Source organism: Lepisosteus platostomus, chromosome 12 (assembly GCF_059453375.1).
Source record: "Lepisosteus platostomus isolate fLepPlt1 chromosome 12, fLepPlt1.hap1, whole genome shotgun sequence".
NCBI lineage: Eukaryota > Metazoa > Chordata > Actinopteri > Semionotiformes > Lepisosteidae > Lepisosteus > Lepisosteus platostomus.
In genome coordinates this window covers 11,510,594-11,532,411 of record NC_142622.1, presented here as the reverse complement: position 1 = coordinate 11,532,411, position 21,818 = coordinate 11,510,594, and the positions used below count along the sequence as shown (strand labels likewise).

Here is a 21,818-nt window from a genome sequence, read left to right as displayed (position 1 = left end):
TGATAGTTGAAGAAATGTCTTGTTTTTTTCATATTTGTTACTTTTTAATACATAGTAGTAAAAGAGAAGCAGTTTTATAAAGCAGTAAGCCTTGGTAATATGGTAAGCCAGAAATAACAGCAAAGTGGGAAAGGCATACTATACCTATAGTAATATTTGTTTTATTTTGTTTTTCTTTAATTGCAGGAGGAAAGGCACATGAATTACAGCTCTCTAAGGGGGATAACAGAGTAATAATTGAAGGCTTCCTTCCCAATAAGGAATATACAGCCAAGGTTATTGCTGTGAATGGAAACCAGGAAAGCAAACCGTTACAAGGGAGGTTCATGGGTATGTATTGTACATGCTGTGAATTTGAAATATGGAAGGCTCTTCAAAAAGGGACTTGCTGACCCATTCTCTCAGTTGTCATAGCTTCCAAATCCTCAGCACTCAGCTTGTACATGTTGTTAGAGCTACATAATGATGCTTTAATGGTTACCTTATGGTGAATTCTGCTTGCTAGATACAGTGCCCTCCAAAACAATTGGGATAGCAAAGTCAAAACTGTCATTATTGTTTTATAGTCAAGCAATTTGTATTGTGATCCGGAAATGAATGCAAATGATAAATGTAAATCCATGATCGTATTAGAACTGGGGGTTTGGATCATTGTCATGCTGCACTGTAAAGTACTGCCTAGTAAGTATGGAACTGTTTTCTTCTACGTCAGCAGACAAAATGTCTCTGTGAACTTCGGAACTCATTCTGTTGCTGCCATCATTAGCTACATCATCAATAAAGATAAGTGCATCAGTTTCATAGGCAACCATGCATGTCCAGTCGTGCTTCACAGGTGGTGTTCTTTGTTTTTTCCACACTTTAACTTTTGCTTTACTTTGGTAAAGGTCTTCTCTGTCTTTAAAGTGTTGTTCCAAAACTCTTCTTTCTGAACTCTGATCCAATCTGATGTTTGGTGGAGGCTATGTCTTGAAGGGCTGTCTCTGGGACTGGCCAACAGGTGTACCTACTGTACATGTGATTTGACTAGTGATGGCTGCCGCAGGATGAATTGTCAGGACTTTGGTTTAATGTCTCATCTGAAGAACAAAACATCCTAAAGCACAGTATTACTGGTTACCATTGGCTTGGTAATTTTGGTTCAGTGGGAAAAGTGTTATCTACAGTTCCACTATTACCACCTACAGTGTAGCAGCAATGGGATTTTCCTTGGATATACCCTGCCATGTTCAGCATCTGAGATATGGTGAAGTCAGCCTAACAGGTGTTAATGTGGCTGTTACTAGACTGAAGTTCAAAGGAAATGTTTATACACCATATCTACCATATTTAATGCACCGTTAATTTGCTCCATATCCTGAAGAAGTGAAAATGTGATGTGTTTTGAATGATGCCAGGAACAAATTAACTTAACATATGAAAGTTAGTTTTAACAAGTCTGCATAATCTGGAAGTGCATTTGATGAAGTTACCAGTAACTGGTTACTGGAACAATCAGTGACTAAATGAAAGTATCAGATGAACACCGCTGATATGAAACAAATAGGAGAATAAAGCTGGGCACTTTTGAAAGGCTTTTCAGAAAGGAAAACAATTTAGAAAGGAAAGCTACCTTTGTGTCATAAGACGGAAATCATAAAGAATGATCTCTGTGCTTAAAAACGTGTGTGAAATATGTTTTCTGCATGCAAGAATATTTCAGAAACCTCAAGCTGCACAAAGAAACTTGGAATGGTATAAAGGTAGGAATCACAAAGATGGGACAGAACGAAACTTGAATGGATTATATTGTTAAGAAGAGTCTGTGACATTTGAAGAGTAAAATAAAACAAACGGCAACATGCTAAGTAAAGCATGAAAATGGATTAACACAGGGCATTCTAATCTTGATAAAAAAAGACAGTATTGTACTAACAGGCCTCTTAGAAGATAAGAGTAAGACAATTGAGGGCGCAATGTGGATCCATGGGGAAAGATTGGATCTGCCTGACCATACTCTTTCATTCAGCAGTAGAGTGGAATGGTGCTGCTGATTATGATCAAATTATATGCAGTAGAAGCTACAGAAAGAGTCAATGGCTCTGTCTCAAGGGGAGCATTTAGCCTTTTGGAGAAGTCATGGAGATGTCAACGAAACACTGATGATGAAGGTGCCAACTTGAAAACCCAATGACAGTTCAGTCCCCAAGTCCCCACCTGAAGCCTCACCACTATGGCAAGAACCAGCGAAGTGCTCCCCATCTCTTAAGGGCTGGTGCCATCACGTTCTACGTATCTGAATTCTAGAATTAAAGTTGTATTGCCCAAGTGGTCTGTGGTTAATACGTGTCTAAATCGCTTTTAAACAAGAGCAGCGATTTTAAGGTTTGGGTTCAAAAATGGAATTTATTTTTCTGGAATGATATTCACGGTTGATATCTCAGAAAAGGTTGTTTCTATGATTATTTTTCGTAGTGTGAATAGTTTGTGTTGTGTGAACATGGAGACTGGGATACTTGTTTCAGAAATGTTATTGGTATGTCTTCCAGCTAAAGATTCTGAACACGAAGAGGATTTACAGCCTCATAAACGGAAGGATACCAGTGCAGTAGAGGATGAAAATGAAATATTTGGAGGTAAGAGTTTAAAATAATAAAATAATAACATTTTTTTCTTATCTGAGACCTTTGCACTTGTGTGTCCTTGTTTTTTATCTAAATTAACAGCCTCTTTACTAATTAATTTACTGTATATATACATATTAATGGATATGTATGCTGATAAAATCTTGATATTGATTGCTTGATTATGGTCTCCGAAAATGTTAACCATCTATAAGTCACTTCTTATATTTTTTCTAAACATAGCATTTACATTTACTAAGTATTAGTTACATTTATTTATGTTGCATTTATATTTGTTATATAATAAAACAGCCTGTAATCTAAAAATAAGATAATGTAATCATGACTGCATTGATAGAGGTGTGTAATTAAGTTTAAGCTTACTGAGTTGTGAATGATTAAATTATTAGAATTTATCCTTTTGATAAAGGCTACTATACAGTTTATAATTACATTGGGAATACTCCTAAGTCTCCCCACAAAATCTCACCTGTTGCATCATAAAGGTATGGAGATTTAGATGAAAGTTCAGAGGGTAGACAAACCCTATTATCACCCTCTTCTGCCTACCTATGTTTAAATGTCACGATTCTGGCGATACCATTTGTTCATTTTGCTTTCACACAATGCCATTCAGGATGCATCAAACCTTATCTGCAGCACTCTCTGTGGCTTCCTTCTTTTTTATCTGCCTGTTGGGAAAACAAAACACAACAGTCCTGCTATCTCAGCAAGTCACAGAATGCAGCCTATTTTGGAAGCTGAAATCTCCTAGAATTCAACCCTCCCCAGGACTCTCATTCTCATTCAGATCTCTGTCCCGGACACTTGCACCTTTGGCCGGTCCCCACAGCAGCCAGTGCCTGATCAGCCCCCCCCCCTTTCATCTCCCCAAATCCAACAGCCTTCTTGCAAGTCAGCCTTGACACTCGACTTCCATCTCAGCAACTTTTCCCGCAGCAAATCTACCTTCGGTCCCGCGTCCCTTCGCCAAATGTGTCTCTTCTCCCACACAGTCGCAACCGCTCCAAGGCGCCGCAGTCGCCGTGCCGGGGCCTGTCCTGATGACAGTGTGCCTCCGCGGATGCCCCCCGGGGATACAGTTGCGCTCAGAAGGAAAGAGGAAAAAGCAGGGGCATAGAGGGTGGGATGGGGTTGTCCCACCTACTTTCTTTCTCATGTCTCATTAGAATCACCTGATCTGCCCTTTCTCTTCTACTTTCTTCTTTTTTCATCCCCTTTTTGTTGTTGGGCGTCCTGTCCAAAGTACTTTTGGTGCCCACAATGTCTTCTGTGCTTCATGTTTTTTTCATTCCAACTCTTTCTGCAAAAGGGGAGGAACCTGGCTGGCGATGTCTGTTTTTTGCAAGCCCTGTGTTTCAAGTTGAAAGGGAATCGATGATTCAGCCCACACGTGATACAGTCTTAATAGGTGATCTAGCTTTACAGTATAATGTGGAAAAATTAAAAGAGGTTAAAAAAACTATCTGAAAATATCAAGGGATTTTTTTTTAATTGTCCAGAGATTTTCCTAGACTAATATGGTTAAAGATGATGGTAGGTGCTTGTTTTGTTGCATGGTGAGTATTCTTTAGGGTCTAGCTCTTGCTTCTAAATGGCACTTGGGATCAGCCAGCTTTATTTTGTAGTCATAAACCGAAGAGCAGGAGCCACACCTGATCTCAAAATATTCAACTAGTGTCTCTGGTTTCCTTCGTTTGTTTAGAAATTTAGAGATGGAAAGTGACAATTTGATATCGTAGGTAATAATCAGTGTCTAATCTAATAAAGTAATGACAACTAGCTTAAGCATATCAGGGGAAAAAAGAGAAAAAGCAATGAAAGTGAAATTTAAAAAGCAGACAAAAGGAAACGGACTTGTCTGTGTTTCCATGTGTTTTTTTACAATCCTACTCTTATGTTTTTTTTACACTGAGTCCCTAAATTATTTGTATCAGCCCATTAAAGTAATAAAATGTCTACAGGTGAGTGTTGTCAGGAAAATAGAATGATCCACCGCGTCAAAGGCAGCAGACAGTTAAAAAAAGATTAAGGCAGAGGAGACAGAAGCAGCATGAACTGAAAAGAGTAACTGAGTATCCAGTCTGATCTGAGTGAAAACCAGTCTGGAGACACAGCAAATAAATTCCTAAGCTGAAGGGAAAATCCTACAGTGACAGAACTGAATCTTTTTAGTCTTGAACAGGAAAGACAATGAGAAGGTGTGATTCACACATGGTCAACCAAATGGTCTTCTTCAAAATCAACAGTGCAGGAAGTGCAGCAGGGGTATTTTTTACACAGAAAGTTGTGGCAGTTTGGAGCAAGTTGAGCTGTTGAAGTTGATATTCTAGATACTTTCAAGAAATAGCCGGATGAAATCTTTAGATTTAGATTAGTAGGTTGGATGACTTCCTCTGACTTGTAGCCCATCTGTGTTTAAAGGAAAATGGGTAGCTGGCATTACACTACCCATTTGGAGGTTTTAGATAGAAGGAAAATAAGGAACACAGCAGTTTAGTTCTGAAAGCAAGGAGTTGGTTTTAAAAAAAAACAATAGTGAATTTAATTAAAAAGAGTTGCATTGCAAGTCATTTTAATAGTACAAGGAAAGCAACTTCAAAGTAGTGAAGTATCATAAGTAAAAAGCTGGAGTTCAAGGAGAGAAGTAAGAAAAGGATGCCGGAAAGTATGCACAGTGTTGTTGAGTTTGGAAAATAATACCTTTGATTACATTGTCAAAAGCTTCCGAAATTACAATGCTTGATTTGCCCTTTTCAACATTTGTATCTTAGATGCACATCAAATAAAACACCTGCTTTTTAGTCTGAAATCTTCATTCTAAATTTCTAATTAAAACCTGCTTGCCACATAAGAACAACTTGATAAAGTCGAAATTCAGACCAATGCATATTTTTCTATTGACAACATGTGTGGAAACAAATTAATGATCATTTTCCTATTTAAGTAATTTCATAGAGATTCTATAGAGTGGATCAAAGCACTACAAATATGGGACTCTCTTCAATTTAAAATTAAGTACTGTAAGTTTAATTAACCGTGTTTTATCTTAATTAAAGTGTTTTGAGGCAGTTGTGATTTTATAATTCAAATAGTTTGATTTAGACGAAAGCTCATAAATCAAAATCACTCTAGATGCTAAGATCCCACCCTCAGACCAAACCAAGAAAACAATTAGTAGATTTAATTAATTAGTTAAAGCAGGTTTAAGCAAGCAAGAAACTTTAAAACAAAGTGTTGAAAAGGAGGGAAAGACAGTGTTTCAGTGTTGAGCAGTGAAGTTAATGTGCTATAATGAATGTACAAGAGAGGAGTGAAAGAAGTATCCAAACGTCCCCCTTCTGAAGAAGACAGAGATGGAAAGGGAACTGAGCTAGAGGTGTGAGAGATGTGATTTTGTTTTGAATTTTCAGTTTGCGAAAGTGTTTAATAGGTATCCCAGCATGGAATATGTGGTACTGTATGCTCTTTTACATTATCATCCTGTGCTTTCCTAGAGCTTTTCTTTCCCTTGTATTAGTCAATAACAGCCAATGATAGCACTCTGTTTTGATGCAAACAAAATTCACGTTCACCCCCCAAAAAAGAAAATATAAATTATTTGCTGCTTTTCCTTTAGTTTTTCAGATTGTAATAATCACATGATTTTCATACATTTTCAAATGGTTTAACAGCTTTATTATTTCAGGGTTTGGATCTTTCTGTGGGCTATTTTAATTTAATACAATCCAGCCTTGTGAGCTTATAAAAATGCATTTATGCTGACACAAATTACTGACTGTAAGATAGTCTGTAACTATAATTTTACTTCTGTCTGGTTCTCATTTTTGGTTTTGCATTCTGGGTAAATGGATAACTGGATTCCGGAAAGATTTATACCCTGTTTACCAACTCTTCTGGGGCCTCTACCTGCAACACACTATCTGGAATATGCTGCTTTGATTTGTATTCCTAATAAGCATTGTAGTCAGCAGTGTGTTATGAAGCACTAAAGAGGATGGAGCACAGGTCAGGCAGCTTCCCTCTTTCAAAACACCATTATGTTTTGAATTGTAGGGCTATGTTCTGAAAACAAATCCCCCCTAGTCCCTGCTATAAATTATATTTAAAAACATGTAATGCCTGTTTAATTTCGAATGTAAAAACGATATATCTTAAGTGGTAAGAAGATCTTCACCGTGTAATGAAGACAGCTGCATACAGTATAATGCAGAATAATTTTTACTGAAAATTTAAATTGAGCACTTTTTTTAATGTTTTGCATAACCAGTGGAAATGTTTAACAGACCTTCCTAATGTGCACACTTAGCAAGTGTGTCTGTCGAAAATCTGAAAATGTGAACACAGGGGAGTGTGAAAATGCCACACAGAGGGCAATTACAGTGTATGCATTATAATTATTTCTGCATTTTATTTCTTAAGTGCATCTTGCTATTTAATTTCTTCATTCTGTCAATTTACACGTAGAAAAAGATCCATAGGTGGATTTCTTTTCAGCCATGAAAGACACACGACTGATGTTTTGCACTTCCCAGTCCTGTACATCTGAATGAATGTAGCCCTTCCTGTCCGGACTGCCTGTATGATCACAAAACCTGATTTGTGCTGCTGACAGAGAAGTACAGCAGTACCCTAGAAGGACAGACCTGACATTGCTGCTTGTGAGAGGAAGAATACGAAGTTCTTTAAAAATTTTCCCCAAATGGATTTCATAACCCAGTGATAAGTATGTGGCACACAGGATTTGAAGAACCCAAGAGCCTGAAAATGGGTAGAACACAAGCAAGGTAAGATTACATCATAAATTGTTCCTTCTAGATTTAGAGATATTGATGTGGGTAAATTGCAGATGAAATGTGAAAAGGAGGAAGGTACTATAGGCAGAGTGAGATGGTTTTATGCATCAGAAATGAACAACTGAATGACAGTTAATGATAGTATTCAATTGTCTGTACCACGCTCACTTATGTCTTATCTGTGACCTAGTTGACTTAAAGGGGAACTTAAATTATATTTTTATAGTTTGGGGTTAGGAGAATCAGCATTGATGAGTGCATTGCAAACCACAATGAAAATAAAATGTACACACTAACATGTTAAACCTCCAAATTGCAGACAAATACTACTTGTTAACTCTGCATGCAGATGACATGTCTGCTGCACAACCTGTACTAATTCGCTTGTACATCACATTACACTAGTTATTACAGTCACTAGTGAGCAGGAAGGGCAACTTCACGTTGCAATTCACGACAACTCTTGCTCTTGCCCATGGTGAGACCAGGGGTGTGCAACAACAAATTGTACCGTACTTTCACAATTTTGTGCTTAATTTGGAATTAGTCAAATTTACAATACTGTCTGGGTGTATGAATTGGATTTAAATTTGGGGATTGACTTGGCCAGTTTAAGACTTTCCACTTCTTTCTCGTGATGAACTCATTAGTTGCATTGTCAGTATGTTTTGAGTCCTTGTCATGCTGCATGGTGAAGTACTGCCCATTTAGTATGGAAGCATTTTCTTCTACATTTTTTTTCCTATGTGTTTCTGTAAATTTCTGAATTCATTCTGTTGCTGCCACCATGAGTTTTGTTATGTGTGGTTACATCATGGCCCAGTTCCAGAGCTGGCCTTTCATGACATTACCTCCACTCCACTGCTGTACAATTGGCTCGGGTGAACAAAGATGAGTCCGGAGAGTTCTGGAAAAGGGTTTTATGGACAGATGAGACCAAGATAAACCTTTTCTCAAGTAATGGAAGGGTTAAAAAAGAACAACTGCAGGCACTTCAAAGGACGCTTCCTCATCTGTGAAGCATGGCCTGGCCTGGGCAAATATGGCCACCTCTGGAATTGGCTCAATTGCCTTTAGTGGCAGCATATACATTCCAGAACTAAATTTTGATTTAGTTAGTGTCCCTTCACAAAATATTCCCAGTGAAATATAAGAGATGTGACTACTGTATAAAGGATTATGTTTTGGAAGAACATATTTTGGAATTACGTTTGCTAATTTCAAGTGTATGTGCCAATAAATACTCCATTTAAGCACATTTGGTTTCTCGCCAGCACTTTGAAGACAAGCCTTATTTTTCTTTAGGTTTTGTTTGTTGTTCTTAGGAAGCATACATGATTTTGTGAGAGGAATGGAGACTGCTCCTGTAACAAATTATAGCAGTCAGTTTCAGACTGCTGGCCAAGATCACTGTTAATGTTAATTTCACAGTATATTTTAAATTAACTGTAAATTCAACAATACAGTTGTGATACTGAGTCCCTTTTGCAGTCAGCAGGTAGTGACTCATAAGGAAATTATCATTTCAGCTAATGCTATAGCATGTTTCACTGAACATTGACTAGACAAAAGATTTATTCTATACACCCAGATTTCTGAAAGCACTGCTGACTAAATATTTTGGGATTTGTGACAAAAAGTTAATTAGGGCTGCTTAGTAATGAATTATATACAATATAAACCTTCGCAGTTCAAGGATTTGGAAGTTCAACTTTATTTTTTTGGTGTGGTTTCTCTTCAATATTACCATATATCTGCACTATTTAAGTAAAGTGTGATTGACCTATTTTGAATCAAGCATAAAATACAGTATATTAGATGTTTTTCATCTGGTGGCAAAAACTTTATGTATGGATTGTATCACTTCTAGCTTTTATATATATATTTTCAGATTTTATATTATTGACGCTCTTTGAACAGGGTAATGAGAAAGCAGGACAATCTGTGGAAATGGATCCTTCCCCCTCAGAACATGAGATATTGAGAATTCAATTTTTATCCATAGCTGCTTCATCTTGTAGGGGGCTGTAAGGCAGAGACTAACCAGGCAGATATGGGGCAAAGGGGGGTATACCCACCGGATGGGATGCCAGTCCACTGCACATGGAAATTTATCATAATTTAGTTAATGAAATGAATCAATTTAATAAAATGGATGGTTCTATGGCAGGCCTAGGGAAAAACAGTGGCTAAAAAGATTGCCTCATTTTTTAGGGGTATTAATTACCTCAGGCCAGAGCACCAGGTGCTCTAATTAGCTGTCCATCAAAACAGGATTTGCTCCTTGCTGCAGGATTGCAAAATTTGTTTTGTAAAATACCTCAGAATCAGCTTTGGAAAGATGGTCTTTGTTTTCAAATCCTAAATATCCTGAGTGTGGTTAGGGGATTTTAGTTGAGCTATCTGTAGCATTTAGATAAATCAATGTGATGGCTTTTACTGTGACATAATTAATTTGACATTAAAGTCAGGAATGACGATTAACATAAAGTAAAAAAAAAGACTAAAGATAGTCGGTGTGGGGCTGATTTATCTGCCAAACGTTTTCTATTGTTCTGTTTTTCTGTGACAAGTGATAATACCATAGTCATGGGAAAAGAACATTGTAAGATGAATTGTATTTTTTGCTTGTTCATTTTAAAAGGAAAAAGCCATTTTGTAGCTTGTAATTTGAATGAAAGGTGTATAACGTATAAATTATAGTAGTCACAAAGATAAAAGGCACTCTATTTTTATTGTGCTACTATTATCACTGATTACATAAAGCGTTAGTTGTTTTATTCTGTTATTTTACTTCTAATTTACTCTTTTTAAAGCAGGGCTTGAGGGTGTGTGTCTTTTTTGATGACTGCTGGTTCCTTGAGTGAAATAGTCAGGGCTCCTTTGTGAAGGTGATTTCCACAGTCAAGGTTCTGCACTCATGGCCACATGCAGGTGTGACTGAGGAGGTACCACTCACAGCAGTCTCATCCCTTTCAGACAGGTGATTCATTTTCAACAGCCTTGCCCACACTTGTAAAATATCTTTGAAATCTAATCACTGCCCTCCTGTAGGGCTTTTGGGCTGTAAATCCCTGTCTGCTTCTTTACCCACGGGGCCTGCAGGTGGTCCAAGTGCCTGGCAGATGTGTGCCGCGTGTCAACCTTGTGCTTCAGAATTATGTTTCTCAATTATGATAATGATATAATTACCATTATCCCTTTGTTGATTCAGTGAATATTGTTTTTGTTGCTTAGTTTATTCTTTGAATACATATATATGCACCAAACAATACAGTGACCCGTTAATTATTCTTATGACAGAAGCTGTAAAGTGTGCATTTTGGGATCCATGATTAAAGTCAGTTGATAGCAGATATGAGCCTTTATTGTGGAGAATAGCTTAGTATGTTTATTAGTGAAGCCTGTGAAAATTGAGTGCATTGGCCTCACATATTACTCTTTGAGGTTAGCAGCAAAAAAATGCTCCCATCATCTTGTATACTTTGCTGGTCTAAGATTGTGATGTGATTCCTTTAAATCTGCACAGTGTGTGACTTGGAAAAAGGTCAAATACTCCTTTGAGTCCTACTGTATACCAATACTAATACTTTTGTTTTTGAAAGAGAAAATAAATAGTAAATCACAAAGTAACTTGAAATTTAGTAACTCATTATGTTTTTGTAATTAAACAATATTTTATTGATTTTGATAGCTGTCAGAAGAAATCCCCTTATCCTTGTTATTTCTCTGATAAGTAAAATCCAAACCACAAACAGACTTAAAGCTAATACTTTCAAATTGTCACAGATTAACGTGAGCAGCACTGAAAAGAAAGCAAAAAGCTTGTTAAATATGTGATCTGTGAAATCTTATTTTTACAGCTGCAATGTGTAAGAAAACAAATTATTCTTGTCCGGTAATCAAGTCCATTAAGGCCTAATAAATTAGTCAGTGATTTCACTTTTCCAAAGCTGCATGAATTAAGGTTCTCTCTGGGGCATGTCAGTCAGTTAAGATGGAGGGTAGCAATATTTTCTTTGCTCTTGTCAATGTACCAAGGGAAACATAAAAAAGCAATTTTATTTCTTGCAGCATTAATTTTCTCTTATCATGTGTTTAATTTCTCCTTCCTGGACTTGAGTTTTTTTCTTAACTTTCTTAAGACCCAGAGTGTTCACATTATATGCAATCCCAATTAGTTGATGCCAGGACATTTGCAGATTAAAAAAAAACAAGGTCAGTGTAATTGGAAATGATTACTGAATTAATATGCACAATTAGTTCTTGCCTAGCTGTAGTTCAGGGTAAAACATGAGTTTAATTTGTATTTCCCCATTGAACTCACAGCTGTGAGAGTTGTGATACCATAGGGACAGGACCTGTTCAGTGATATGATCGTTCAGCTGTTGGAATCCTGGGTTTTTGTCCATCTGGTTTCCATGAGAGAAAAAAACAGCTTGACATGGAATCATCATTCTTCAGGTTTTCAGACTGTGACAGAAGTGAAAAATGATATAGGCCTGAAATGTGAACATGATTGTCATAGGTTAGACGCCTGCCCATTCCATTCAACTGGCAGTTTTACACCTTAATTAAACTGTATTAAAAGCTGGAAAGAGAAAGACGGCTGTTCTAAATTGCTATCACTGGTCAACTATAATGTCCATTATGTTTAATTTATGCATAAAATATGTCCTGTTAGAATAAGATTTATTGCCATGCCTACCATCTCATACAAAATGCCCTTTGGAATAGTGTAAGAGACCATGCATTCAGAGTTGATGTAGGGCAATGTACAGTACCAGTAGAGCAGTAGAGAAATGAATAAAATAAACTGGATTAATGGAGAGTTTCATGTAGACTACAATTCTGACTTCAATGTCTATGATCTTATTCTTTCGTTACATGTACAGTATGATACTTCTCAGATTGAGAAGTGCTTGCAGAAACACAGCACCTTTCTAGGTTAATTGTTTTTTGTGATCTTACGTAATGTGAAAGCCTGACGACTTGCTTTTTGAGATGTCTTTTGAACTATTTTCAACATGTCAGGTGATTAAGAGTGTGTTGCATTGAAATTATGTCCACAAGGTACTGTATTTCCAATTGTTAGATGCATTTTTGACTATTGCAACAATTATTTGTGATTTGGTTGGATTTGAGACATTCAAATTTAAGCATGGTGACGTAGAAGATTATTTTTGTAATGTCTGTCAAACCACCTGTAATGGAATTAGGCTTATTACAGGACATATTTTCATTTTCCTTTGATTGTTTTAATTCTACAAAAAAAAGTAATGTTGAATAAAATTGTTATGACTTTTGAAACGCAAGTTTTTATATGATCGATCTGTTTTACTGTATGTTAATTAATTCCAAACTTAAATAGCATATAAACTAGATAGGCTGAATGGCCTTCACTCCTTTGTGACCTTTCCTATGTTCTTAATGAATTTGGACGTGCATGCCGATTGCCAATTAAAAGCCCATATTTACTTAAAGCCAGCTTTCTGCTTGACAGAGGCTTCTTGATTCTGCCTAAGGCAAAGCCTCCCTCAAGCTCTGGCTTTGGAATTCGAGATTGGCAGGTGGCTAAAAGTTGGAATTTAATTGAAGTTTAAGTCTAATTAACATTTCATACTGTAAAGTACCTTGATTTATGATTTGCTCTTACCAGGTATTCCACTGAAAGGCATACAGTATATTTTTCATTAGGATTCTGTTGGAATTTTCATTCTTTATAAAATTCAAATCACTGTGTGAGTTTTTTTCCATTCTGCAGCAGAAGAGTTTGAGTGTGAACCTAAAAAGACATTTCTTAAAACTAAATGTACACTACTCAGTATGTGTTATTTCAAATGGAGCGTCAAAAATATGTGTAGAATTCACTATACATAAAAGGCACTATATTCAAAGCACTTTTCTAAAGGAGGTAAAGGGGATTTAGTTTCCTAAGTATTTAGAATACAGGGCCCAAGCAGTCCAGAGCAAGACTGCTCATGATCATGTTTCTAATTTATTTCTGTTCTAAAGTCTATCTACAAGAAGACTGGCAAAAGCTTGTGTAGTATTATATTATGTAGATTACCAGTGTATGCATGGAATTGCCCAGACATTTATTGTACTTATCATTCATATCTATTTTTTAATCAAAATTGTTTGACTGTAAAGCATAAATAACAGCTTTGACTTTGCTGTCTGTAATCTACTGTAGATGTCTGTGTGTAGTAGTGAAAACAGGTAACACACATAACATGTGAATGTTATTCCTTCTACATTTGCTTATCTTTGTTGAATTACTGTATATGTTTACACGTCTTCTTAGAACACTTATTCTGGATGCACAGTATGTGTGTGCAGTAAGTATTAAAATGTAAAATAAGATGTGGGGCTTTTGGTTGATTACAATTATGTACAACAGCTGTCATGAACAGACTTTGTAGCAGTAGAATGATTAATGTGGAAAATTAAGAGTAAAACATTTAACTAATCATTGAGCTACTCTGAGCTAATCATTGAAAAAAAACTCCTTACATTTTTAATTTGAACAAAGAGACATATCACAGAGAACAAATACAGAACACAGACATACCAAAACAATTTGGTAAAGCCCATACAGGAAATTCATGAGATTTCAGTTGGATTCCTTTTAACCATCATCACATTTTTTTCTGGTTATTTAAAAAACCAAAAGGCAAATTTAGTACAGAGAATAAGAGCAAACTGAATGTCACTTGAAGTAATGCACCAAACATATTAAAAGTCTGTAAATACAATTATTATTTCCTACATTTAAAAATCATATTGAATAAAACAGAATTTAAATAATTCTTCTAAAATTTTAACAATATATATATTTTTAATTTGCAGTGTACAACATATCAAAATATGAACATACATTACAGTCTTTTAATTACTGAGAAAGTAAAGATGATAAATTTCCACTGACATATTGTAAACTACATTACCTTATTAGTTCTTCTGCAGTTTCTCTAAATCTATCATCATAATACTAATTTTCTTTGACTATTTTGTAATGTACTCCTGTGCACTAGCACAGAGTTCTCATTTTTTTCCATATCATTGTGATCAAATCAAAGATTGAAGGTTTCACATAGTATCTGAAAGCATTCCTAAATACAGTGCTGCATATATACAGTGCTGAGAAACTCATCAACCAAAATACAGCTGTGTTTAATCTCAATGCTATATTCCACACATTTACTGGATACAGAGTCTAGGAACTTTAGACTAATTTTGCTATTAATTGCTGTATTACCTGGACAAAGTCCAGCACTATGTAGAAGAAGTTTAGATTGTGACCAGAGCACTTTTTTACTGTAGAGTGTCAGTTTTTAGTATTTTGAGATGTCAGTGTGTATGATTGCTGTTGCTGCTGTTATTTCACTACAGTATAAACCTCTAAGAACTACATTAGAAAATAAATATAACTGTTACAATGTAAGTCATAAATAGGTAATATTCTACTATAAATCAGGCATTTCTGGCAATTTTTAATAAAAGAAAAATTATGGATAGCCCTGGACTTAATGGGCAACAATTCCTTGCTTTGTATGATTAAGTAGAGTAAATGTACCATCGATGAATTTTAAAATTTGACAGGACCATTTCGAAGCAAAGAAGGAATGCAACACCTGATGGATTTTCCATAAGGGAAGAAATATGTTGGAAGTCACAGATTCAGGACAGCTTGTTTAACCCCAGACAGTCTTCATGAGTCCATAAAGGATAATATTAAATATTGTATTAAATTACACAATGTTGATGGTAAGTTAGGAGGGGGGGGGGTGGGCATTATTTCTCATAATACTAAATATTTTATATTAATTTTTAACTGATGTGTAAAACTATATTTTCATGAATACTGTGCTTACTTAATTTCTGCTGTGAGGCCTTGATTCAAATTGAATGTGGTTATCTAGCGTTCATTGTGATTGTGTATTTCTCAAGAAAGATGAAACAGAACTGAAAACTTCCTGTAGTTCCTTTCAAAGGTCTATGTATCCATTTTGCCCAGAAGAAGAAAGAAAGCTTATTCTATGGATACTCTCAAACTTGTGTCCTTCATTGTTATTTATTTTGCTTTCTCTTTCATCTCCACAGTTCATGTTGGAGTCATGCTTATTAGAAAGTCTTTCTCATTCAAACATCTCAGACTACAGCTTCAGCCACATTTACACTTATTTCAGAATCACTGTGCAGATTCCAATTCATTTATATCTGCATCAGTGCATTAGTATATGCCAGAGTCAGCAGGGAATATTTCTGTAAAGATGAGGGAAGTATAAAGAGACACTCATTAATGTTTCATGGATAACCTTTATGGCATCTTCTTTTTTTGTCAGTGACTATAATTCAGGTTTTTGAAAGTCAGTTGATATGAAACAATTTCTTGTGAATATCAGACTTTCTCTTTGGAAACTGAGGCTTTGCATATGTTTGCTGTGAGCACAGAGTTAATTTTACAGTTTTACACACAGTTCATGTGTGAAAACATGCTTAAATGCTATACCTATTCTGGTTCCTTACTGTTCATGTGGTCTTGTAATTGTCTTTTATGTTTTTTTTCTAGCATGTTTGCATTTGAATTCATTGGCATTAAGCAGACATCAGTTAGGATGTACATTAATCTTGAGCAGGAAAAATCCTGAGACATTTTGTTTATTTTTGGGAGTTGCTCAGCAAATAGACTGCTACAATGAGAAATATAATCTGATAGCCTAATGCTTGCTTACTAAAGCACCATTGAATGGAGTAATGGCATTCTTGCAAACAAAATAGAGAGTTTTGTGGGTAGAAACCAACATCAGTGGGAGGAATCCAATGCTTAATCCACTGAAATGTAGATAATATACCAGTATACTTCGTAGCTGAGGGTTATTGCCCTAGAGTCTTCAGATTAAACTCTGTCAACATATTTTCTGAGAGGTTTTTGTCATTTTTGCTTTTATCTTTTTTGTTTTAAATCTTACCTAGTACAGAACCTCCACATGTTGCAATGTATTCAGTAGCACTTTGCCACTTGGTACATTGCTTGACTTGTACTGTTCTAAATCATGTGCAAATAAATTTCAGTTTATATTGTGGAAAATGTATGGATTTTGGCTATCCAACGCTCCTACTGTACAATGGGAGGTGATTACCAGTGATAGAGGAGAAATGATGCCAGGGCTCTAGTGTCTATTTTGACTATAAGCACAAGTCTATGAAGAAGAACTTTATACATGTTCCACGCATATATTTTTTTTCAGTCTCCTTAAGGGATGTCTCTTTTCGGGCTTCTTTCTAAAGTGGCTGGAAGGTTACTTGTTTGTGTCCCACGGCCGACAGAGGAATCTTATTTTGTTGGGTCCCTGAGCAAGGCCCTTAACCCCAACTGCTCCAGGGGTGCTGTATAAGTGACTGACCCTGCGCTCTGACCCCAAGCTTTTCTCCCTGTCTGTGTGTCTCATGGAGAGAAAGTTGGGGTATGTGAAAAAAGACAAATTTCTAATACAAGAAATTGTATATGGCCACTAAAGGGATCTTATCTTAAAGCAAAAATAAAAAATGCCACTTAAAATTGACAAAAAAACAAAAATGTTAGCACTATAATAATCATTTAATTATCTGTGTCTTTCAAAAGAATAAAAAACAATACAAAATAAGATGGAAGCAGTAACATTTGTTGCTATTCTCTTGGCATTTTATTGCTTTATAGGGTCAGATTCCTGGATGTAAACACTACTTGCATGGGAAAATTTCCAGAACATTAACCCTTGCAAAGATCTGAATGCAGGGTACTTGTGCTTTACAACGGATGACCAGTCTTGAGCAGTCTTTAAATGTGGTATACAAAGCCCGCAGGGCTCACACTAATCTCTGTTTTCCCAACTTAATGGAATTTTTCTCATTGAAGACTTCTGTCCACCCAGCTCTGTTTGATGTGTTGACCAGCCCTGCTATTAACAGTTCGAAAGCTCTAAGCTGCTCTTTCAATCTGAACTCAAATGGGGTGGAGTTATTCAATTGACTCCAGAGCAAGAGTAAACTCCAGTAACTTTAATCTAGTGATCCAAAAATTAGACCATGACAGAAGCCTGAAGAGTATTCATGTGAACTGCTTTCTTTGAAGCTGTTTTTTCTTCACAGTTTATTGTTTTTTTTTTCCTTTTAAGGAAGCGATTTCCTTTTAAGTGTAGTTTGAACACATGAATTTCATGCTCTTTAGGAAGTGGTAGATCTACTGCTTAATAAAGGACTGAATGTTTAATACACTTGTGTGGATTGATGGCCATTTGAATTACAGTACAAGGAGTTAAAGTTTGGATCTGGTTCCAATTTTATTTACTGATAATTACTGGCTTTATATTTCGGGTTGACATTTTCTGAGTTACTGCCAAGTGATTTTATTTTTTCTGGACTTACATTAGTTTGTAACACTTGTTCCTGTCTTCTGTGTGGTTCATAACTCCAACAATTTTAAATGTACCTCTGATTGTTTAAAGATCTGAATGTACGGGTTGGTGTTTATATGTAGAATTGACTCATCCTCAGACATTATCAATAAATTAAAATTTGCTGAAAATTACTTTTTATCTTAACAGTCTTAATAACATGAGGTACAGCAGTGACAACAAATTAGACTTAAATGTTTGTTCTTGTGTGCATTAGACTGAATTAAATAGAATTACAATTTAAAATAATATATGACAATTTTACTGGAAATTCCGAAATAAGGAAAAGAAAGACCATGTCCTTAAACACCAAAAGTGTATCAGGTTTTTTTTCTGTACATGATTATTTTCCCTTTGCAGTTTATTGGTTTTGTTTATGTATTTGTCAAGTTTTTATTTTTTCAGTTAAGTTGTTTCTTATGTTAAGTGTAACGTTAACATGTTAAGTTACATTTAGATGTATATCATTCACAATTGAAATATATAAATTATTATTAGATATTCATAACCCAGTTTTTATTTTGGACTGTATAGTACATGCAAGGTGCACAAGTAATGACATCTTGTAATAACTCAGCAGTATAGTTCATTTAATTGCTTTGTTTGAAAGCACCAAATATCCGTGTGTCACTTACTGACAGATTATTTAAGTAATTTAGTAGTTTGGTGTGATGCATAAAAGTAGGACTAGCACACAAATGTATTTGTGGCAAACCCTGTCAATTTCATATTTTCTTGATTGAAGTTTCCTCTCCATCCTATAAAACTACATCAACAAAACAAGAAAAATAACCAACAAGTTTTCTTTACTTTTCAAACATATTTTATTAACAACAGTTATTTATATTAAAACATTATAAAGTACATATATTTATAATTATAATAAATGATTTTAAAGTCTTGAAATAATTTATTAACTAGTCTGAGAAAGACAAATTTTGATTTAGAGTCGTGCAAAGGTGCATTGTTTGACATCTGTTTGCTGTTAACCACAGCTAGGTTTATGGATTTGTCACCTAGTTGACTGCTGTAATGCTGAGGTCAAAATTTGAAATAAATCATTCCAACAGTGAGAAAAATCACTGTTGTGTTAACAGGTATTTGAAATAGGTGTATTTGTCAGATTTAAAGATGAATTTATTTACTTTGTGTGACTTTGTGGTTAGGAAAGTCCCAGATTGTTAAAATACAGAATACAGATTGTAAAATGCAATGTGGTAGAATTATATTTTTCACCATTTTGTGTTTCTACACTCATCTGCTTCTTATATGTTTTTTTTCCCCAGTTAAGTAATACAAGGAAACTCTGTGAAGATTTATTATTGACAACTCAGGGGTGGTGAGAGGAATCCACAGAAAACTCATCATTTTATAATTCACATCACCTGTGACTGTATGTTGAATGAGGACAGACTCGGCAACATTCTCACCAAGCTAGAAGCACCCTGCTGCAGTAAATCAACAAGAAAGGGATTATGGAAGATTGAGTGCTTGGGACCTGGAACCTAGACTCAAATCATGTTCATTTGTCAGTTTTGAACAGGATACAGACATGAAACACATAATGATGTAATTAAATGTCAGAAAAATAACTTTAACCTAAAGTGAATTCAACAAAAGTCCAATTATTGTACAAGCCTGCTGTCTTCAAGAGATTTGAAGATTTTACTACTTACCTGCAATCCAACCATAATGAAATTGTGTTTAATTACTGGTTTTGTTGCATTGTTGCATGACTGTTTTAGTATCTGAGTGTGTGCCTTGTGGTTATTGCCTTTCCCAGGAGCACAATTAGCTTTAAATGGAATGGAAAGAGCTGAAAAGTGTAATTATAAAGCAAACGCTTTTGTTGTTGTATCTGTCGTCATTTAAAGGTTCTGCAAAAATCGTGATTCCTTTTTCCTTCACAGCTGTGTAAGACGATGGCGATTTTACTGAAATTTGTGCGTAATCCTACAGGACTCTGTAAAGTTTATCTTGTGAGGTGGATGGAAAAGTGCTCGTTTCCTTCCTTTGAAACCTAATGGTCCATTCTCCCTTTAAATGAGATTACTTCGCTAGCCTTTCCTGCCATGCAGAATTGATTTCCTTAGTCTGTGCCACCCACAGGAGCTTTTTTTAAAGAAAAACAAAACCTTGAGGAAAAAACATTGAGGTGCAGAAGACAATCGAAATTGTTTTAAATTCCTTAATTGTTTGTCAGGGCTCTAGAGGTTTAACATCAAGTTAGGCACCCTGTCTAAAATATGGTGGTGTTATTTAGTTGGTTCTAGGGTTTTTGACTTAGCTTGACTGTATAACTTTATAATCCCTAACACACTTTGAGACAGTGTTTTAAGATTTCCCCAAACTGAAAATCGTATATCTTAAATTTAAGTTGTCAGTTGAAAAACATGAAATTAATGTTTTATTGTTTATACTAATAAGTGCTTTGGATCCAGTCTGCACATCAAAATTATTTAAAATGTATTACTAGTATGAAATGGTGGTGGTGAATTCTACTTCTGCATATGATAACTGTAACTTTAACTTTAATCATATTTACGTCTATTTAAAAGCTTAATTCATTCATTTTTTATGTCTGATGGATTCAAGAATAATGGCATAAATTATACATGAAGAATTTCCTCATTCTGAAGAACAAATTTCTAAATTTGCAAAGTATCTTTAAGCACACCAGTGCAAATGTGCTGAATAATTAAAACACGCTGCTTCGTGGTTAAAAGTTTATGATGATACTTTGTCCATAACACCACGTTTTGTCCATGAGAATCTTTGATTTGGAAAGATTTTTAACAAAATTGTTAAATTAATATTTCACTTGGCTATCCCTCAATGTCTTAGACAACTAGCCAATCAATTCTCTGCTGTCAGACTACACTGAGAAACCATAGAAAAATACAGAGATCATCAGTAAGAAGTATTTTTTTCAACAGCTAAAATGCAGCAAACAAAAACACAATTAAAAAAATAGCTTTTCTTAGATTGAAGTATTCACAGTTTGCTCTGTTTGTTGTTTGCAGACTCTCAGTTCGTTTGCAAGACTCCAGCTATTGCAGACATTGTCATACTTGTGGATGGCTCGTGGAGTATCGGCAGGATAAACTTCCGACTGGTTCGCATGTTCTTGGAAAACCTGGTGAGCGCCTTCAGTGTGGGCTCTGACAAAACCCGAATAGGTGAGTCACACTGAGAGGTCCTTTATTTGTGTGTGTTACAGATTCTGAGACTTGAGACATTGGAAGGCAGCAGCTGTTCGTAGTTCACAACCATGGTATTCGTGCAGTTACCGTATTCAAGGCTCAAGTGAGGAAAATTTGTAGATTTACATTGGCAAAAGTAGACGAGTCTAAAAGATAGAAAACTAAAGGCAATACATTTTCTGAATGATAGACATCTAGTCTCAGCTACTTATTCTAATTAAATTTTACTTACTGCTACAGTATATGTTCTGCAACAACACGAATAAAAATGATAAACATTTCTATCTTTCCAGCATGAGCATATTTAAGCCTGCAACATGACCTAATGTATAGGGATATTTATACTTCTTGGCTCTTAAACATTATAACAAAGCAATTCTTTTCTTTATTTTAATGGAAAACGGTGGAGTACTTTTTTTTGTTTTGTTTGACTTCTGGTAAGGTCTTGCTCAGTACAGCGGTGATCCAAGAATTGAGTGGCACCTCAATGCGTACAACACAAAAGATGCTGTGATTGATGCAGTGAAGAATCTTCCATACAAAGGAGGAAACACCCTAACAGGTCACAAAATTATTACACTGTCACTTTTTTCCTTTTTAAAAAGTTACATTTTATGATGTTTTTTTATTTTATCTTTTGTGTGTTGGGTTTTTAAAAATCTATCTTAAGTGTTAATCTATCACTGAGATTGAAGTTATGCTCAGCATTATATTTTAGGAGAAATATTTTCATGCTGCAATTGAGTGATCTCTGTA

At 35.4% G+C, this 21,818-nt stretch overlaps 1 protein-coding gene and 1 long non-coding RNA gene across 4 annotated transcripts in view; both read left to right on the top strand.

Annotated features, from left to right (window-relative positions):
• col14a1a (collagen, type XIV, alpha 1a) overlaps positions 1 to 21,818 on the top strand; it is a 105,525-nt gene that overhangs the window by 9,032 nt on the left and 74,675 nt on the right. For 2 of the 3 annotated variants that reach the window (XM_088600969.1, XM_088600970.1), the window contains exons 4-7: positions 187 to 330; positions 2,529 to 2,615; positions 20,883 to 21,038; positions 21,505 to 21,624. In XM_088600969.1, the coding sequence (XP_088457095.1) occupies positions 187 to 330; positions 2,529 to 2,615; positions 20,883 to 21,038; positions 21,505 to 21,624 (507 nt within the window). The remainder of the gene's footprint in view (positions 1 to 186; positions 331 to 2,528; positions 2,616 to 20,882; positions 21,039 to 21,504; positions 21,625 to 21,818) is intronic. The other variant, XM_088600971.1, reaches the window with a different exon arrangement.
• LOC148651097 (uncharacterized) lies at positions 5,632 to 19,716 on the top strand. Its single transcript, XR_015925658.1, has 2 exons — positions 5,632 to 7,411; positions 19,146 to 19,716. It is a non-coding gene; the product is annotated as an uncharacterized LOC148651097 (long non-coding RNA).